Below are 20960 nucleotides of genomic sequence, written 5' to 3' on the forward strand. Positions count from 1 at the left end.
CCGACTGGTCCTAGGGACCAGTCGGACTTGATTTCCCCTACAGCTCCCCGGGAGGGGGACACACGATTAGGCACTTGATGTGCCAAACTTTGCATATGATAAATCTCATGGAATTATCATATGCAGTCCCCGGGGAGCTGCAGGGGGGAGAGCCGGGTGGGGGACGCTGGGGAGCTGCAGGGAACAGCTGGGCAGGGTGAGCTGACAAATAGTCAGCTGGCCGGGGACACTGTTGATCTGGGCATGGGGAGAGGCTGGCAGGGGCAGTGTACACATAGGCAGCGGGCGGGGGGACGCCGGTTCAAGGAACAGCTCACGTGCTGGGCAGGACCAGGCAGATGCAGCTTCAAGGAAGAAAAAAACCAATACAAAGAATGGGGAGCCAGTGATTGGCTGAGAGCTCTCTCAGCCAATTGCTGATTGGCTGAGAGAGCTCTCTCAGCCAATCGCTGCCTTCCCATTCGTTTGTATTGAAGCTGCGTCTGCCTGGTTCTCCTGCCCAGCAGTGAGCTGTTCCCCTCGCTGGTTCACCGGCGTCCCCCCGCCCGCTGTCTATAGTGTCAGCTGCCCCTGCCAGCCTCTCCCCATGCCCGGCGTCCCCCGCCTGCTGACAGGAAATCTTATGTGCAGCCGGTGCAACTGCCCGACTCCGATCCGATGCGCACGGGACCGCGCATCGGGTCGGATAGGGTGTCAAAACATGCGATTTGGGACGATTTCACAATCCGAATCGGGTGAAATCGGGCCCAAATCGCATAATGTATGGGGGCCTTTAGCTTTAGATGAAATGTATAGGGTAGCGTATATGGTTCACACACCTAAATAGTGGCACATTGTACACATTCATTGAATTAACCCCATTGAGTGAAGACAACACTGATTCTCTCTTGTGTTATAGCATGGTATATAAACCTAATGGAATATGTTCCTGGGATGAAACTGATCAATACTTTAGATGTAGTTTTTGTTGGTTTGTAAATCTTACAAAAAAATTAGACAAATTGTGAAGTTGAAAAAAAGACATGTATTTAACATTTTCTTATTGCTCTTTTCCAGGAAATACCAAATTAACTCTGGCATACAATACAAACCAATGTGTATGTTAGGTACTAGTGTTCCTTAATAGTTTCTAATAACCACAGTATTTGAGATGTATACACCCAATCAGTTACCTTCTATTTTCCATATAGATAATATGGGGTGTATTCAATGCTTTCTGCGAGTGTATTCACCTGACCCCCTGCACATGCCATTTGCCCCCTTTCTAGGTTTTTGGAGCGAGGGGGAAATGGCGAGGCTCGCGGCTAAATTCAGCGGGCTCCCTGCATTATCTGCGAGCCTCGCTGTTTGAGGAAAGAGGACAGCGAGGATTTCCCTGGCGCATGGAATAGGGTGAGTGGCTGGCGCAGAGGTTAAATGGCGAGGATTGCTTGTTTTCGGCGATCCCCCACCGTTTAACCCCTTGCTGACCACATTGAATACACCCCTATGGGTGTGATATTTAAAAGCTATCTGATCTTCAAAGCTGTCCTCGCATGGGTCAATCATGCTTCATGGCCTAAGAGTTTGCAGCCATGCCGCTATTTTTTTGTTTTAGTATTCTTTCTATCTCCCAGATCAGAGGGATCTGTGCAGCTTATGAATGTGGACACAATTTGCAATTAATTGCAAAATGCATTTTTGACAAGAAATTCATGACAAGTCAGCATTATAATTACATAGAGCCATCCTCATCTTAATAGAGTGAGTGATAGGATTACTCTGCTAATCCCCTACTGTAGTGTTCTACAGTATGTATTGTATTGCAGCTGAGAACAATAGACCTTGGCTCACCATGGCTATCCAAAGAAGGCTTGCTGGGGAGGGCTCCATCTGTATCTCTGAATGAAATCTAGGTATGACACACAGTAGAAGAAAATATACTATCCAAGATAATAGAATTGGAAAGTGATTGAATACATAGTAGTGTTCATTCTAGCACCCGCTATCTTTGAAAACCCATGCAGTTCCTGTTCCCTGCCTGGGGTGTCGCTGTCTGCTGTGGTGTTTCTAGCACAGGTCTGGTTTGCATATCAGTGCTGATATACAGACCACACTGTGCTAGAAGCACTACAGCAGACAGCAGCACCCCAGTTAGTGAAGAGGAACTGCATTGGTTTTCAAAGATAGCGGGTGCTAGAATGAACACTACATAGCATTACTGCACAATACTTCGGCAGCCATCTTAAAATTTGCTGAGCACCACTTTACTGTATATTGCCACCTCTGAGGTCAAACAGTTTGGTCAATTAGACATTGGCTTTCTACTTGAATAAAGTCTCTTGATTAATAGTGTCATTTAACCAAGTACACATAGCTGTGGAAGTACAGGTTGAGTATCCCTTATCCAAATATCCAAATTATTCCGAAAACCAGTCTCCAAAATGTGCTTTTATTTTTGGCCACATAGCAAAACTATTGCTGGGATGTGTAGTTCATCAACATCTGAAGGGCCGCAATTGCCCAGCCCTGATAAAGACTGTAGTAGAGCTTTTTGTAAAGCAGCTAGGTTGGAAGCAGTGAGTTTGTTTTATACGGATTGTCTACGGTTTTATGAAACCCCCTTTTTAACTACTTGTTATTCTACTATATATATATATATATATATATATATATATATATATATATATATATATATATATATATATATATATATATATATATATTAGTGCTGTACAACCAAATCAAGGCTGCAGGGAAAATAATTCAATGGAAAAGACAAAAAGTAGTGTAGAGCGCCAAAGGGATTGAGTTTCCCTAAAATTAACTATATACTAAATAAAAATTGGATCAATTGGGTATCACAAAATATAAAAATACATTTATTTAATCAAAACATATTCGATATAGATACACATTATTAAAAATTATTGCACTTGTAGGAAATATGGCATACAGTAAACCACTATGTCAAAGAATGTAATTGTGATGGATACTTAAGTGAGTCCTGCTTGTTCCAAGTTCTGCTACCTTCTCAATGGAATTGGATGGTCCCCAAGTTGGAGGGGGGCAGGGGGGGGGGGGGGCAGGTGGAGGGAATCCAAAATGACTTGATCCTGCTGGAGGCCTTGGTCTCTGTTTCCACTGGTGGGCAAAATGTATAATACCTCACTGCTCGGATGAGAGGCTCCAAATTGTAAGCAAGTACTGAATCCCAAAAATTTGTACATCCAGGTTGAGAATATTTAGCACGGTGCTGGGTCCATGAAAAGAGAAGTTGGTAGCTGGTTCAAGGGGTGATGGTGAGTATCCAAAGAGATGTTCACAAAGTGCAGACAAGGGCTACCTGACGCGTTTCGTTGCGCTCTGGCAACTTTCTCAAAGGTATACCACTGTTAGTATGCTGTGGGTTTATATACCTACTAACAGGAAGTGCATCATCACAATACAGGAAACAGTTACCCAATTGATCATAAAAATTAAATACACATTATTAATAAATTTCCCTACTTCTCTCAAATGAGATTGTGTAGGGTGAACGAATAGGAGGCAGTCAAAAATTAAACAAATACATAATATGCACAAGATAACATGAGAAAGGCTTATATTGTTCCATTTCCGGTCGTTGGAACGCACGCTGCGTCCAACTTCCGGTTTTTGGAACGCATCATAATGGTTAATGGAGGGATCTATTAATTGTTGTACAAAAAGCTCTGAAATCTATGATTGGATGCGCGTTTTCGCGCTCTAGTAGTGGGGCAGTCAATAGTGCTGGAAGGGGATCGCATCCACATGTTACACTACTATTTGGTGTGTTGACGCCGGCTAATAGCTTAGAGCCGGAGCGTCATTTCCGGTGCGTGACACGCATATCCAGTGCGTGACACGCAGGAAGAAAGTGCTGTACTTCCTGTTTTTTTCTTTCTTCCTCTTACAGCGGACAGACGTCCAGGGAGCGGGTATTTGTACACAAAAACGCCATGGAGTATCAATATAACAAGTGATCATCTCAGCAAAGTGTATATATATTTTTTAAAACTAATAAACATCATAGTCCTTAATAATACGAATAGATCGCAATATAAGGACGGTGTTATTACATGGAACACCACAAGAGGGAGCTGAGGTACATTATATTACAACGATATATGGTAACAAAAGAGGTTATGACAGTATGAAATAGGGATTAGCAAGGATGTTATATGGTCACTATATGGAGTATTGGTTCAAATATCTTGTTTAGACGGGACAATATAATAAGACAAAAATATATAAGTAAATACAAAGAAAATGTAATATAAAAAAGTCTAGCTAATTAATAGATCAATCATTATAAATAAAAAAATTAATTGAACTAATTAATCGAATTAATTGAACCTGAAATAGATATAACCATATAGGGTCCATTTTTCGACCAATGTATCTTTCGAAATATCACATGGAGTTAGCAATATTCTATTATTCTTTGTTGAAGTGGTATAATAAAATGAGGTAGGGGAGTGAGGAAAATAGTTTTTTGATAATATTAATCTAGAGTATATACACATAGGATATAGAGGTTGTGTATATAGACATTAACAAGCAGATGTATGAAATACTAGTAGATTGGTGTAATATTATTTGGATGTAGGATGGAAAACAAAAGTTCTAATTCATTTACAGGCATACATTCAGTTCTATTTGATCGTTGAGACCCTCTGGATGTATTGAATTCATGACATGCATCCAGTAGATCTCCTGGCGGCTAAGGATGTTAAAGCGATCTCTGCCTCTCTCTGTATTCTTAATGTGTTCCAATCCTATGACCTTGAGACATTTAGGATCACTATTGTGGTGATGAAAGTAATGTCTGGATACACTGTGATCCAATTTTTTATTTAGGATGTTTCTCCTATGTTCGAGAAAACGTACTTTTATTGTTCTGGTGGTGCGGCCTATGTAATTAAGGTTACATGAGCAAGTTAGCATATAAATTGCATAAGGAGTCTCGCAGTTGATAAATGTTTTAATTTTATATGTTTTATTTTTAGCTGTGGTGATACATTGTGTTTTTATTACAGATGTGTTGACAAGTGATACATCTATTTTTGTTACATCTGTAACAACCGGAAAGAGAATTCGAAATGGATTGTAACCAGTTCGTGTTGTCTGGTTCAGTTTTTTTACTTTTGTAAAAACTAGGTGCCAGAATATTCTTTATCGTTTTGTTTTTCTTAAAAATAAACTTTGGTTTTTTTGGTAATTTGTCTCTCAGAACAGGGTCACATTTTAACAGATTATAATTTTTATTAATGATCTGTCTAATTTGATTGGATTCATTATTGAAAGTGGAGATGAAGGGAACTTCCATCTCTATGTCTTCTTCTTCTAAAGTTTTTTTTGTTATATTTGTTTTTGGGGATCAATAATTTAGATCTATCTGTTTTCTCGGCGTCACGTATGGCTTTATTTATTAGATGTTGTGGGTAGCCTCTTTCTAAAAAGGCAGCTGCCATTGTGATGCTTTGTTCTTGAAACAAAGTTATATCAGAGCAGTTCCTTCTTAGTCGAAGGAATTGCCCTCTCGGAATATTTTGTTTCCAGGGTGTGTGCTCTTGTAATGTAAATATGAATTAGTGTTTACTTCTTTATTGTAATTTGAGGTATGGATCTGATTATCTATGATGTTGAGGGTGATGTCCAAGTAGTTAATCTGAGAAGGATGGTAGGTATGTGTAAATTGAAGATTGAAGGGGTTGGAGTTCAGGTAAGTAACAAAAGAAAGTGCAGATTGTGCGTCACCATCCCAAATGAAAAATAAATCGTCTATATAACGGCCATAGAGGACCAGGTCAGCCCCCCGCACGCCTCCCCACACGAGCCGGTCTTTGACCATGCCCATGTAGAGGTTGGCGTAGCTGGGGGCGAACCTGGTCCCCATGGCCGTCCCCATCACCTGTAAATAAAACGTGTTGTCAAAAATAAAATAATTGTGCTCCAAAATGAAACGTATAGAATCAAGCAAAAAAGTGATGTGTGTATCACTGAGGTCTCCATCCGACTTCAGTCATTCTGATATTGCAGTTATAATCAAATTGTGGGGGATGTTTGTATAAAGACTTGAGACGTCGAGGGTAAGGAAGGCATAGCTCTCCCTCCACTCGACGTCCTGAATTAATTTAAGAAAATGCTGTGTATCCTTGATGTGAGACCTCAGTGTTTGCACTCGTGACTGTAAAAATGAATCAACATAAGCGGATAAATTGGCCGTGAGGGAGTGAATGCCAGAAATAATAGGGCGTCCCGGGGGTGCAATAAGTGTTTTGTGAATTTTGGGCAAATGATAATAAGTGGGAGTGATGGGGTGATGTGAAAAAAGGAATTGAAATTCTTCTTTAGAGATAATTTTGTCCTCCAGAGCCCTCTCCAAGTGTGATTTTAGGATTAAATTGAACTGGATGGTTGGGTCATGTGATAGCTTTCAAACCCCATCCATTACGTCAAACTGTCTATTAGCTTCCATCAGATCCCTTTGGCGCTCTACACTACTTTTTGTCTTTTCTGTGTACCCACCTTCAGGAGACTGAACCCCCCCTACGTGTGAGCTGCCACAACAACACACCCTATCTCTCCAGCGCCTTTTATCACCTGGTGGTGATTCAATTTTTTTCCTTGTCTGTTTTTGTTCTATATGGCAGCTGAGATGGGTTGTTTTCTTAATTTTAACGAAAGAATCAATAGGAGGCAGTCCTATTTTTCCAAATGGGATAAACCCACGGATAAAGCTCCACAGATGTGCAGTGATCTGAAAGATGATTTCAATGCTCTGGAAGACTTAATGAAGTTAGAAACAAGACATTGGTTAGATGGTACTAACCTTCAGAAATATATTGATCAGAAAATTATTCCTAGAGGCTTACGTCTTAGTAAGCCGTCAGTATTCCAGAGCGATGAGACATTCCAGAACAGATGGACCACCCTACTAGATAAGTGTTCTTTAGCACTCATGGAACTGGTGGTCGAATTTAGACATAAAAAAGCAAAGGAGGTAGAAGGTGAAATAGAGATTATTAAGAACAAACTAGATAAATATAATAATACCAAGGAATACAAAGAAAGGGACGATATATTGACTGATAAACTATTGAAATTTGAAAATATCCTGATGGAAACAAAATGCAAAAAATTCCAGAGGGACATTGAGGATTATAAGGGGGGAGATATTAGAGCTTACAGAAAGAGGAACTCGCAATTTGATAAAATTAAAAATTTACCAGTATACTCCGGTCAGAGAGAACAATCCAGAGAGAGACACCCAAAACGGAATTATTATTATCCTAGACAAGATAACAGGAGTTTTTATTATTCACCAGGAAATAAATCCAACCAACAATCCAGTTCTCAAACCCCACGACAGGGACATAATATGGGTGCCAGACCCAAAATAAATTCCAGAGAAACATTAAGAGATAATGATCCCAAAGTTTTTTTAGGACACCCATCCCACAAAATATTCCAGAGGGAACACAGATGGGAAAAAGAAACATTAACCCGGAATCCCAACAAAAAACGCAGGAATTCAGACCTAGAGGAGGGAGAGGAGGAAGAAGGCTTCAACTTAAGAAACTAAAAAAGATTAACGCCAAAAATAATACGCGGAAGATCTTTAACCTGTCATCAAAAATCCTAAGTACAGGCGAAACACAGATTCTTGAGAAAGGTTTGAAGTTTTCTCCGTCCACTCCTCCTAACCTTTTTATTATTTTTGTGGAACTAAATAGATATCTGCGGACTCTATGCAGAAAGAAATATTTTGCTGGCAAAAAAATCGCCACAGCAGGAGAATTGGCAATGCCCATTCTACTCGACATAGAAGACAATCAAGCCTTGTTAGATCTGGTTAGCTTGATGGATGAAAATATTTCTCCAGTTAAAAACCAATTTATTTTCGATCTGGATAGAGACCGTAAGACTTTCCGCAAGAAGTCCGAGTTCTATCCTCTCAAATCCAAGGGGACGGCGCTCGATACCTTCTATAAGGCCACCATAGAGGACTTCAAGTCCCTCTGTAATAAAAGTAATAAAATGTCTCATAAAGGGGAAAACCTAAATAGGGAAGAAAGACGCGCTTTAAACAACTTAAGGAAGGACTCCAAAATTATTATTAAAGAAGCTGACAAAGGGGGGGGGGTCGTCATTCAGAATTTAGAGGATTATCTGATGGAAGCGAATAGACCGCTTTCAAACCCCATCCATTACGTCAAACTATCACATGACCCAACCATCCAGTTCAATGTAATCCTAAAATCACACTTGGAGAGGGCTCTGGAGGACAAAATTATCTCTAAAGAAGAATTTCAATTCCTTTTTTCACATCACCCCATCACTCCCACTTATTATCATTTGCCCAAAATTCACAAAACACTTATTGCACCCCCGGGACGCCCTATTATTTCTGGCATTCACTCCCTCACGGCCAATTTATCCGCTTATGTTGATTCATTTTTACAGTCACAAGTGCAAACACTGAGGTCTCACATCAAGGATACACAGCATTTTCTTAAATTAATTCAGGACGTCGAGTGGAGGGAGAGCTATGCCTTCCTTACCCTCGACGTCTCAAGTCTTTATACAAACATCCCCCACAATTTGATTATAACTGCAATATCAGAACGACTGAAGTCGGATGGAGACCTCAGTGATACACACATCACTTTTTTGCTTGATTCTATACGTTTCATTTTGGAGCACAATTATTTTATTTTTGACAACACGTTTTATTTACAGGTGATGGGGACGGCCATGGGGACCAGGTTCGCCCCCAGCTACGCCAACCTCTACATGGGCATGGTCGAAGACCGGCTCGTGTGGGGAGGCATGCGGGGGGCTGACCTGGTCCTCTATGGCTGTTATATAGACGATTTATTTTTCATTTGGGATGGTGACGCACAATCTGCACTTTCTTTTGTTACTTACCTGAACTCCAACCCCTTCAATCTTCAATTTACACATACCTACCATCCTTCTCAGATTAACTACTTGGACATCACCCTCAACATCATAGATAATTAGATCCATACCTCAAATTAAAATAAAGAAGTAAACACTAATTCATATTTACATTACAAGAGCGCACACCCCCCCCCCCCCTGGAAACAAAATATTCTGAGAGGGCAATTCCTTCGACTAAGAAGGAACTGCTCCGATATAACTTCGTTTCAAGAACAAAGCATCACAATGGCAGCTGCCTTTTTAGAAAGAGGCTACCCACAACATCTAATAAATAAAGCCATACGTGACGCCGAGAAAACAGATAGATCTAAATTATTGATCCCCAAAAACAAATATAACAAAAAAACTTTAGATGAAGAAGACATAGAGATGGAAGTTCCCTTCATCTCCACTTTCAATAATGAATCCAATCAAATTAGACAGATCATTAATAAAAATTATAATCTGTTAAAATGTGACCCTGTTCTGAGAGACAAATTACCAAAAAAACCAAAGTTTATTTTTAAGAAAAACAAAACGATAAAGAATATTCTGGCACCTAGTTTTTACAAAAGTAAAAAAACTGAACCAGACAACACAAACTGGTTACAATCCATTTCGAATTCTCTTTCCGGTTGTTACAGATGTAACAAAAATAGATGTATCACTTGTCAACACATCTGTAATAAAACACAATGTATCACCACAGCTGAAAATAAAACATATAAAATTAAAACATTCATCAACTGCGAGACTCCTTATGCAATTTATATGCTAACTTGCTCATGTAACCTTAATTACATAGGCCGCACCACCAGAACAATAAAAGTACGTTTTCTCGAACATAGGAGAAACATCCTAAATAAAAAATTGGATCACAGTGTATCCAGACATTACTTTCATCACCACAATAGTGATCCTAAATGTCTCAAGGTCATAGGATTGGAACACATTAAGAATACAGAGAGAGGCAGAGATCGCTTTAACATCCTTAGCCGCCAGGAGATCTACTGGATGCATGTCATGAATTCAATACATCCAGAGGGTCTCAACGATCAAATAGAACTGAATGTATGCCTGTAAATGAATTAGAACTTTTGTTTTCCATCCTACATCCAAATAATATTACACCAATCTACTAGTATTTCATACATCTGCTTGTTAATGTCTATATACACAACCTCTATATCCTATGTGTATATACTCTAGATTAATATTATCAAAAAACACTATTTTCCTCACTCCCCTACCTCATTTTATTATACCACTTCAACGAAGAATAATAGAATATTGCTAACTCCATGTGATATTTCGAAAGATACATTGGTCGAAAAATGGACCCTATATTGTTATATCTATTTCAGGTTCAATTAATTCGATTAATTAGTTCAATTAATTTTTTTATTTATAATGATTGATCTATTAATTAGCTAGACTTTTTTATATTACATTTTCTTTGTATTTACTTATATATTTTTGTCTTATTATATTGTCCCGTCTAAACAAGATATTTGAACCAATACTCCATATAGTGACCATATAACATCCTTGCTAATCCCTATTTCATACTGTCATAACCTCTTTTGTTACCATATATCGTTGTAATATAATGTACCTCAGCTCCCTCTTGTGGTGTTCCGTGTAATAACACCGTCCTTATATTGCGATCTATTCGTATTATTAAGGACTATGATGTTTATTAGTTTTAAAAAATATATATACACTTTGCTGAGATGATCACTTGTTATATTGATACTCCATGGCGTTTTTGTGTACAAATACCCGCTCCCTGGACGTCTGTCCGCTGTAAGAGGAAGAAAGAAAAAACCAGGAAGTACAGCACTTTCTTCCTGCGTGTCACGCACTGGATATGCGTGTCACGCACCGGAAATGACGCTCCGGCTCTAAGCTATTAGCCGGCGTCAACACACCAAATAGTAGTGTAACATGTGGATGCGATCCCCTTCCAGCGCTATTGACTGCCCCACTACTAGAGCGCGAAAACGCGCATCCAATCATAGATTTCAGAGCCTTTTGTACAACAATTAATAGATCCCTCCATTAACCATTATGATGCGTTCCAAAAACCGGAAGTTGGACGCAGCGTGCGTTCCAACGACCGGAAATGGAACAATATAAGCCTTTCTCATGTTATCTTGTGCATATTATGTATTTGTTTAATTTTTGACTGCCTCCTATTCGTTCACCCTACACAATCTCATTTGAGAGAAGTAGGGAAATTTATTAATAATGTGTATTTAATTTTTAAGATCAATTGGGTAACTGTTTCCTGTATTGTGATGATGCACTTCCTGTTAGTAGGTATTTAAACCCACAGCATACTAACAGTGGCATACCTTTGAGAAAGTTGCCAGAGCGCAAAGAAACGCGTCAGTAGTCCTTGTCTGCACTTTGTGAACATCTCTTTGGATACTCACCATCACCCCTTGAACCAGCTACCAACTTCTCTTTTCATGGACCCAGCACCGTGCTAAATATTCTCAACCTGGATGTACAAATTTTTGGGATTCAGTACCTGCTTACAATTTGGAGCCTCTCATCCGAGCAGTGAGGTATTATACATCTTGCCCACCAGTGGAAACAGAGACCAAGGCCTCCAGCAGGATCAAGTCATTTTGGATTCCCTCCACCTGCCCCCCCCCCCCCCCCCCACTGCCCCCCTCCAACTTGGGGACCATCCAATTCCATTGAGAAGGTAGCAGAACTTGGAACAAGCGGGACTCACTTAAGTATCCATCACAATTACATTTTTTGACATAGTGGTTTACTGTATGCCATATTTCCTACAAGTGCAATCATTTTTAATAATGTGTATCTATATCGAATATGTTTTGATTAAATAAATGTATTTTTATATTTTGTGATACCCAATTGATCCAATTTTTATTTAGTATATAGTTAATTTTAGGGAAACTCAATCCCTTTGGCGCTCTACACTACTTTTTGTCTTTTCTGTGTACCCACCTTCAGGGGACTGAACCCCCCCTACGTGTAAGCTGCCACAACAACACACCCTATCTCTCCAGCGCCTTTTATCACCTGGTGGTGATTCAAAATAATTCAATGGAGCTGATGCGATGTGTTCTTCAATAATCCAGTCTCTCTCTCTCTCTCTCTCTCTCTCTCTCTCTCGCAACTCTGTTGTAACTCCACTTGCAGTAGAAAAGGCTTAAATGGATGGTAGCAAGGCAATCCATGCAGGCAAAGATTAAAGAGGGTGGGAACAGGGGGCGTGGCTTCGGTGGGCTTGTGGGTGGACATCCTCTCCCGCTGCTCCCCGATACAGCTATCCTGTATATGCATACTTTGACCACTCACCGTCACCTAGCCTGCTGAAGTGATGGGGGAAACTTCCTGGCACATCCCTGTCACTCCAGATCTCAACTGCGACCACCCGCTGCCAAGATATTGGGCTTTCCACCATGCAGCTCTTGGGTGGAGGCCTGATGCCGGCGCCATATTGCTGCTGCTCCTGCCCCATGTGGATGCCAAGCACCTGCGCTCCTGGACACTAAGCTACCATTCTGCCGAGCCCAGACCACCTTGCCGGCTAACTCCTGCTCTGCCACTCCCCACAATCAGGCTTCCTACCGGGCCCACTGCACATTGACTCCCGGAACCAGCACAGCCCAATCGCACATCACTGTAGTAAAGGGGAGGCTGCAACCATCTTGGTCTGTATGCTATTGTCTTATAAGGCGCCATTGTCCATCTCCTGCCTGCACAAGCCTGGGGCTGCCTACACTTTCTTTAGTGTACTGGGACTCTGCACATAAAGTACTTTACAAGTACTCTTGCCTCCAAATTAACAAGGTCACGTGTTAGTAGAAGCAGTCTGCACAAATCCACCTTGTTACCGTTCAACCTGTCAATGTGTGTAAGCTCCATATCTCCAAGCGGTAGCCTATACTGTCAGTACCACTGTTGATATTATTCACTGCAGATACCTGCGACCTTCTGACTGTGAACATATTTGAAGAAAGGGCGTGATAGCCGTCGCTAGCTCCCCACTACTGGGTACCTGTATTGGGTCGCTATTACCTCTTTGATCCTTACAATGGGTTAATGTCTACTCGACTCCTCCATTATGGCTATCCCTGTGTCTAGCATTCTTCAGGCAATAAATGCCTCATCACAAAGGCTGCTGCATATGTTTGCTAATACAGACACCGCTGTTCAGAACGGGATGCAGTTAAAATCCCGGCGGTCGGGATCCCGGCGTTCAGAATCCCGACGCCGGAATCCCGACCGCCGAAATCCCGACACTTTCTCCCTCCGTGGGTGTCCACGATACCCCTGGAGGGAGAATAAATTAGCGTGCCGAGCGTAGCAAGGCACCGGGCCCGCTGCGTGGCGAGCGCAGCGAGCCCGCAAGGAGGGGTGATCCACGTCCCCCCCCCTTGTCGGGATTTTGGCGGTCGGGATTCCGGAGTCGGGATTTTGAACGCTGGGATCCCGACCGCCGGGATTTCATACTGAATCCGTTCAGAACTACCCCTCTGCTTATGAGCAGTGTGTCAACTAGATCAGGGTGGATTTAGCCTTCATTTTCATTCCGCCTAAATATCTTGTAGCTGTCTGCGGGTTGGCCCTGTCTCCTGCAGAATTTGTTAACTCCGTGAAGCAGCGCTGTATTTCAGAGTTCAGATGTGCCATTTGGAAGCGATCGTGTTGACAAGACTTTCCTGAAGGACTTCCCTGCGCTCCGTGATGAGGGCAATGGGTCGACTCGTCCATTCTATTTAGGAGTTAAATTCTATCTTCCCTGTCCTCATAGAGGGGCACACTTGAGAACAGCTCAAGGCACACTAGTGTGCCACGGTACAGTGGTTGAAAAACACTGCTGTAAGTACTCTCCTCCTATAATTGAAACAATATGGTGCATTCTTTATTTCTAATATATGACGCTGTCTGATATGCATTTATATATGTATACTCATGCTACCTAGATTCTACATTTGTGGGGTTTTCTTTAAGTTGTAATAAGAAAAACTCAATAAAAATGATTGAATATAAAAATTAAAAAAAAGAGGGTAGGAGTATGGAATTGGTGGGCTATGCATACCAGTAATTACTGACCAATATTTTGAACCATCTGTTGCATGTGCACACTGGTAAGAAAGGATAGTTGTGGTCTAACCGCAGAGATGTGTCCACATACATCTAGCCTCATTTTGTGTTCGAGAGCCCATTTTGGGTAGAAGACACATTTTAACAGAAAAATTGCGCATGTAGATGCCTTCATAGTCTCACCCAGATCATGTGTTGTTTATAACGCAGTGTGTAGCACGCGGAGGATTGACCTATGTGGATATACTGTAATGTGCAAACACCAAAATTAATTCATATCTGTCCAAATCCCACTAACTTTTTTATTAATTTTCAGCTTGTTAGATATTTCCTCGACTAAGGTTATAATCCTGTGATTAAAGGAAACTTATTTAAAGATGTTCTATTGTCACACTTTTCTTTCCTTCCTCCAAAAATGTATAACCACCCATCCTTATCTCCTATTTGGTATCCATATACCTCTGAGAGGAAATTGTTTACTATTTACTAATCTTTCTCCTACAACAAATCGTGTACACTATTTCTATACAACTATGGTATATAAGAGTACATTAAATGGTTTAACCATTCACCCTCCTAGAAGAAGAGTCTAGTTCTGTCCCTGGCGGGAACTGCAGCTCTATTTCCATGTCAGTGCTTATAAAGCTGCTGCTACAGAATTGCCAGGAGGCAGTGTGCACAGCATAATGTACGCTGCTGCTGTCAGCAGCGGAGATGTCCCCAGCATGGTAATAAGGGCCCATCCTACTAGGCTCCCATAGATTCCATGCAATGTATCCGAAACAATGGGCATTATGTCTGTGCCTGAGTGGGAACTCAGGGTGGAATTGCTGGAGAATACTGTGGCCCTGGCTCTGTGATCAACTTTGGAAAACCTCCAGCACATGTGTCTGGCTCCCGGACCTTGCAGGTGCATGTCACACTCCGGCTTTTGCTGCTGGCGGTCGTGCTCCTGCTCCAGGCCCTGAGCCGAACATAGCTGCGGGGCTACTGGAGACAAGGCCCAGGGGGGACATCTGTTGGCATGGCAGCTGATTAAGTCCCCCCACATGGCAACTCTGGTGCAGCTGGATGAACTGCAGCCTGAGCTTGTCCCACAGCACCCGGGTGTAGAGCTCCAGCTCCTTTCGGGCATGGGCAGTGTCCACCTCCAGCCTCCTGCGTACGGAGCCCCTGTCAGAGATGGAGCAGACGATGGCGTATGTGCAGCTGCCCAGGCTGCTGGGTGGCCTGGGAGCACCGTAAGGATACTGCTGCTAGCAAATGGGAGCACAACCCCAGGAGGAGAGTGCAGGGCCTGCAGAGATGATGGGTGCAGAGCTTTGAGAGGGTGGATGCAGAGCCTGGGGAGATGATGGGTGCAGAGGCCAGGAGGGTGGAAGCAGAGCCAGGGAGATGAGGACCCATGATCCTCTGAGGAGAAGGGCAAAAGCAGCACAGCTGCAGACAAGAAGAGAAAGGTACCTGCTGTGTTCGGTAAGTGAATGGCCGAGCTGCTGGTACCTTCCCGGGCAGCAGGGACGTGTGGGATCCATCACAATTTGTTGTGATGGATCACATGTGTCCCTGCTCCCCGCCCGTCTCGCTGCCAGGTGGAAGGTCCAAGGTCGGGGTTGTTGGACTCCCAGCAGGTCCAATGCGCACGGGACCGCGCATTTGACCCAATGGCGTGTCAGGGACTGCAGATTTGTAACCGTACAATTGGTCGCAATCCGCTGAAATCGTACCAAATCGGCTCAGTGTATGGGGGCCTTTAGGTGTTTGTGGTACATGTGTGAGTTACATAAGGAGTGTTCTTACTTACAGAGTCATATTTGTTTGTGTGACTAGGAAGGGGAGGAGTCAGGACTGAAGATTAAACAGTAAAACACCCCCCTAGAAGAAAAGTCTAGATCCGCCCCTGGCCTAAGTCAAGTTTATGTGTAACTATCACATTTTGATTTACATTCAATTTAGCATAAGTGAAAGCGATCACCTTGCCAACCTCATTACTTTGCTTGAATGCATTTTTACTGGTTTCCTCACAAAATCACAAGTGAATCTTTTAAAATAAGTCGGTAATGAATACACCTGTACTTTAGCACCAGCATATTATGTTATTCTTTACAATTTCTGTGTTATGACTGTATGTAATAGTTGTTTACTTAGTCATTTCTCAGTAAGGTGCTTTGAACAGTAGAATCCTGATAGGTAGATCAGTTTTATATGAGATTCTCATCCTGTCACATTTTGTAAGCTTTGAATTCCCTACAATATATTAAATGTTTTCTTTTGGTAATTACTCCCCACAAGGGATGTGGATTTCCCATTCACGTCAGTGGTTCAGCATGGATTTAACATTTTTTCTCACTCGAAAATGAGTTGTCCTATATTTAATGTATACTTCTACAACCATCCTTATTTACTGTTATACAAGGTATGCTTCCCCCTATGGTACTCCTTGGACATAATGCATATTGCAAAATCCTAAACCATGGTAATCAATGTAGACATGTTATTAATTTGATTATTGCTTTTATTTTTTTTATAATGATTGACGTATATTGTTAATTCTGTTCAGGTAAACATGTCTGCAGCAGCCTATGGTCTCATCTACTGTAGAAAGATAAGTACCTCTTCAGGACATGAACGCAAATGGAAAGATATCCGTAAGTAAAATTTGATACAAAATTACTAGTACTGTATGTTAGTTACAATATTTTTAGTATTATTATTGTGACTTTTAAAAGGGTACACCCCAAAAAATGATTAACTTACATACAGATGGAGCCAGACTCATCGGGTGCGTGAGCGTGCCACGGTGACGGTTTTGTAGCATGCTCAGATGCGCCGAGGTGCATTGATACACACCATACAATATTCATGCAATACACATCGCCACTGCTGGGTGGGTAATGCTCCACTAATCCAGCGGCGGATTGATATACTGTACAGATCCGCTCCGACAGTACAGTACAAGCTGGGCTGGTTAATGTACTGTACAGTGCTCAGGTACAGCGTCTATAATCATAGCGTTCTGCAGTTCCCGTAGTCGATGCTGAATACTGTAAAAACAAATCTAGAATGGTACGCTTTTGCATGTGGGAGGCTTGCAAAAGGTGCTATGGCTGCATCTGAATGGGAGCACTTTTTACATAGACCAGTGGTTCCCAAAACATTTTGAGTCACGACACCCCTAGTCCAAAAGTTTCTTACGGAGAGACTTAACAAAATATATTCAATTAAATAAGTTGTGTTTATATGTCATCCTTAAGTTTAAATATGTGAAGAGAGACATCATTCACATCCACATATGTTATGATTGGCAGCTACCAGCACTGGCTTCGCCTATTACAATGAATGAATCGGGCCGTAAAATCGGCCCAAATCGCATATGGAGACATCCCCTTCGACCCGATGCACGGCCCCGTGCGCATCGGATCCGAGTCGGCAGGTCAGACGGGCTGCACATAAGATTTTCTAAATCTTATGTGCTGCCCGGAGCCATGCGGGGACTGCAGCTGGCGGGGGGACCTACCAGAGCCGGGCGGAGGGATCAGGGCAGCGGCACAGGGAGCCCGGCAGAGGAGGAGAAGAAGCTGCTGTCAGCGGGAGCAGTGGGGGCAGCGCAGAGTACCAGGGAGCCGGGCAGGAGAAGACGCTGCCAGGCAGCGCGAGTGTCGCCGGGAGCAGAACACTTAAAAAAAAAAAAACATACAAATGCATAGGAAGCCATTGTTTGGCTGAGACCTCTCTCAGCCAATCGCTAATTGGCTGAGAGAGGTCTCAGCCAATCAATGGCTTCCTATGCGTTTGTATAGGCTTTTTTTTTTTAAGTGTTCTGCTGCTCCCGAGTCCCGCCGCTGCCCGGCAGCATCTTCTCCTGCCCGTCCCGGCTCCCTGGTACTCTGCGCTGCCCCCCCTGCTCCCGCTGATGGCAGTGGCTTCTTACATGGCTCCCTGCGCCCCAGGATCACCGGCGCCCCCCTGCCCCTCACCGCCTGTCCCCTGCTCCTCACCGCCCGCAGCTCCCCATTACATGCGGTAAATCGCAATCGATTTATCACATGTAAATTTTGCACATCAAGTGACAAATTGTATGTGAGCCTCCCGGGGAGCTGCCGGGTGGCTCACAGGAGAATTCGGTCCGACTTGTCCTAAGGACAAGTCGGCCTAATGTACAGTATGGGGGCCTTTGGAGCAAGAGAAGAAGAGGCAACAGGGGAGGAAAACATAAACAGGTCAACAAAAAGTCAATGCATAAGTTAATAATGAGACAAAAAAGGATAGAAGGTGTTCCCATTATTTTTGATAATGAAAGTAACCCTTGAAATGTTAGTTACTAGAAAGTGAATTAGCATCTATAGAAGAACAAAGTGACACTGTAATCAAAATCTATGATCAAAAAAGAATACCTAACTTCAAATGTAAGTCTGAATTTTACCCCCTTCAGTATAAAGAACCTTTTTTTTTTAAATGTTTTTACAAATCAACAGTTTAAAAACGTGCAAAAAAGCTGATAAACAGAATGTAAAAGATAACCTTAACCCAGAAGAACGCAGGGCACTTAAATGCTTATATGCAGATAGTTATCAATCAGGCCGATAAGGGCGGTGGGATTGTCATACTCAATACTACAGGTTATATATAAGAGTCAATATAGACAGATAAATAATGCCAGAAAGAATTGATCTGCTGGATGAAGCATTGGCTGGAGGTGCGATATCCAAAGAGACCTTCCTTTTTAATTTACACCCTATCACCCCCAATTTTTTTTTTTTTTACCTAAGATACACAAATCACTTCACATTCCCCCGGATCTTCCTTTGATTTCTGGTGTAGGGTTGCTAACAAATAATAATAATGATTATTTTTTACAGAGTCCCGTAGAGAGTCTGAAATCTTACATAAAATATACTAAATCATTTTTTTATATAATCAATACAGCTGACTGGAAAAATAGTTACACATTAGTGACATGTGATTTGGAAGCACTGTGTTCAAATATCCCCACAGGAATTGGGAGTGGAAGCTGTACAGAAATACGTGGATAAAGATGTTTACATTTCAGACTCTCTATGTGATCTCATTATTCATGCAATTATCTTTATTCATAAGCACAATTACTGTCTATTTAATTCACAATATTATTTACAAACACAGGGGACAGTGATGGGGACCCGATTTGCACCGAGTTTCGCAAGCCTATACATGGGGGCCTGCTAGGAGGGCCATGTGAAGTGCGGGCAATTGGGTGCAAACCTGGTCCTCTATGCTAGATATATTGATGATCTATTTATTATTTGGGATGGGGATTCTGATTCACTTCATTCTTTTACACAAAGGGGGATATTCAATTGTTGCTTTATTTTCATTTTTGCACGCCTATTCTCTCTTTTTTTTTTCACAACTATTTTATGTTGTGATATTCAATTCTTCCCTGTTTTTAAAAGTTTACATTTTTTTTGAACATCTTTTATTTCATAGTAATTTTTAATGGTATTCCTAGTCAAATGTTTGGTGATCATTTTCACACTTTTTAATAGGTATAAACTTAAAAAAAAATAGCGTATCGGCACACTCCCCACAAAGAGTATACGCACAGCAGCAAACCCCCCCCCCCCCCTCCCCAAGATTGTCAGGGTCAAAAGACTGACACGAACATTAGGTCGACAATTGGAAGGTAGACAGTTTAAAGGTTGACACTGTGTCCCCTCCCATGGCTCACTGCGCTCGCATTGCTTCGGGCTCGGTGCCTCGCTACACTCGGCAGACTATTATGTTCTCCCTCCACGCTCTAGTGGTTAGTAGGGCATGAAATACCGCCTGTCGGCACATGTCAGCTCATAAAAACTGTGAAAATCCCATGTCGCCATTTTGACTGTTGACCTTCCTTTTGTCAACCGAATGCTTGTGTTGATTATATCGCTGGCTAATTGGTTGCTGAGCAACTATATAGCCTGTGATTTGTGTGTACTGAGTGATAAATCGCTAGGAGCGCTCTCCCGCTGCCAGCGCTGTTTGCAGGAGCATGCTCCTGCGATTATGGCTAAAAATCACTGGTTACTTGTGCACAATGGACTGTGCACCAGCAACTTCTAGTCAAAATAGAATAGAGGTTAAAAAAAAAAGACAGAATTGCTCTGTGTTAGGCAGAGGTGTAAGTAGAGCTTTTGTGTTTTGGGCAATTTGAGAATCATACCCTCCCCCTAAAGCGAAAGAGAGAGAGGGTGGTGGGGGGTGGGTGGACTTGATTGTCCATTAATGAAAAAAGAATAATCTTTTACAGGAGAACTACAGGTACCAACAAGCCTCCCCTGCATTCTGGTACTTGGAGAACCACAAGTAACGGCAGGCAAGGCATCAAAGGGCCGCTGTACCTGTAGCCTCCTTGTTAAGAAATATTGAAATAAAGAAATTACAATGACATTTAATATTTTAATATACAGCATCTGCACCAGGAGGTCGGCAACTTATAAGCTCTTTTGTGTGGCTGACGCTCACCAGAGACTTCCCAGTCGTCTTCTGCAGTCTTCAACTTGGGGTCGCAGCCCATCCAGGACAGCAATTTGTTCTTTCTTCAGGAGCTCTTGATCACTGCTTCTCCGGTGTTGGAGTGACAGGCATTTAGAAAAATCCAAGATGACCGCAGCGAGCCAATCACAGCTCGTAACATTCTCGCCCTGCCCTCTTGTACCGGCTAATATTATTGGGATCATATATGGGCACAGGACTCTCTCACTCCTCGTCCAATACTTTGCAGCAAGACGAGTGAGCAGCAGAAGTCTGGTGGATCATAGAAGACCCAACTTTAAGCAAAAATATCAGAGATATCATCTTTTACCTTGACCAATGATTAAATCCTTATCACTACCTAATGAGTGAATAATAGGAGCACTGTTATCAGATCAGGTATAAGGAAATATGATGGTCATTCTTCC

At 42.1% G+C, this 20960-nt stretch overlaps 1 protein-coding gene across 1 annotated transcript in view; it reads left to right on the forward strand.

The window, feature by feature from the left end:
• The window catches only part of SERAC1 (serine active site containing 1), a 108219-nt gene that overhangs the window by 14469 nt on the left and 72790 nt on the right, over nucleotides 1-20960 (forward strand). The window contains exon 2 of the mRNA XM_083176348.1: nucleotides 16601-16688. Within this exon, the coding sequence (XP_083032474.1) occupies nucleotides 16607-16688 (82 nt within the window). The 5' untranslated portion in view covers nucleotides 16601-16606. The remainder of the gene's footprint in view (nucleotides 1-16600; nucleotides 16689-20960) is intronic.

The sequence above is a fragment of the Crinia signifera genome, chromosome 3 (genome assembly GCF_055691185.1).
Source record: "Crinia signifera chromosome 3, ASM5569118v1, whole genome shotgun sequence".
NCBI classification, from domain to species: domain Eukaryota; kingdom Metazoa; phylum Chordata; class Amphibia; order Anura; family Myobatrachidae; genus Crinia; species Crinia signifera.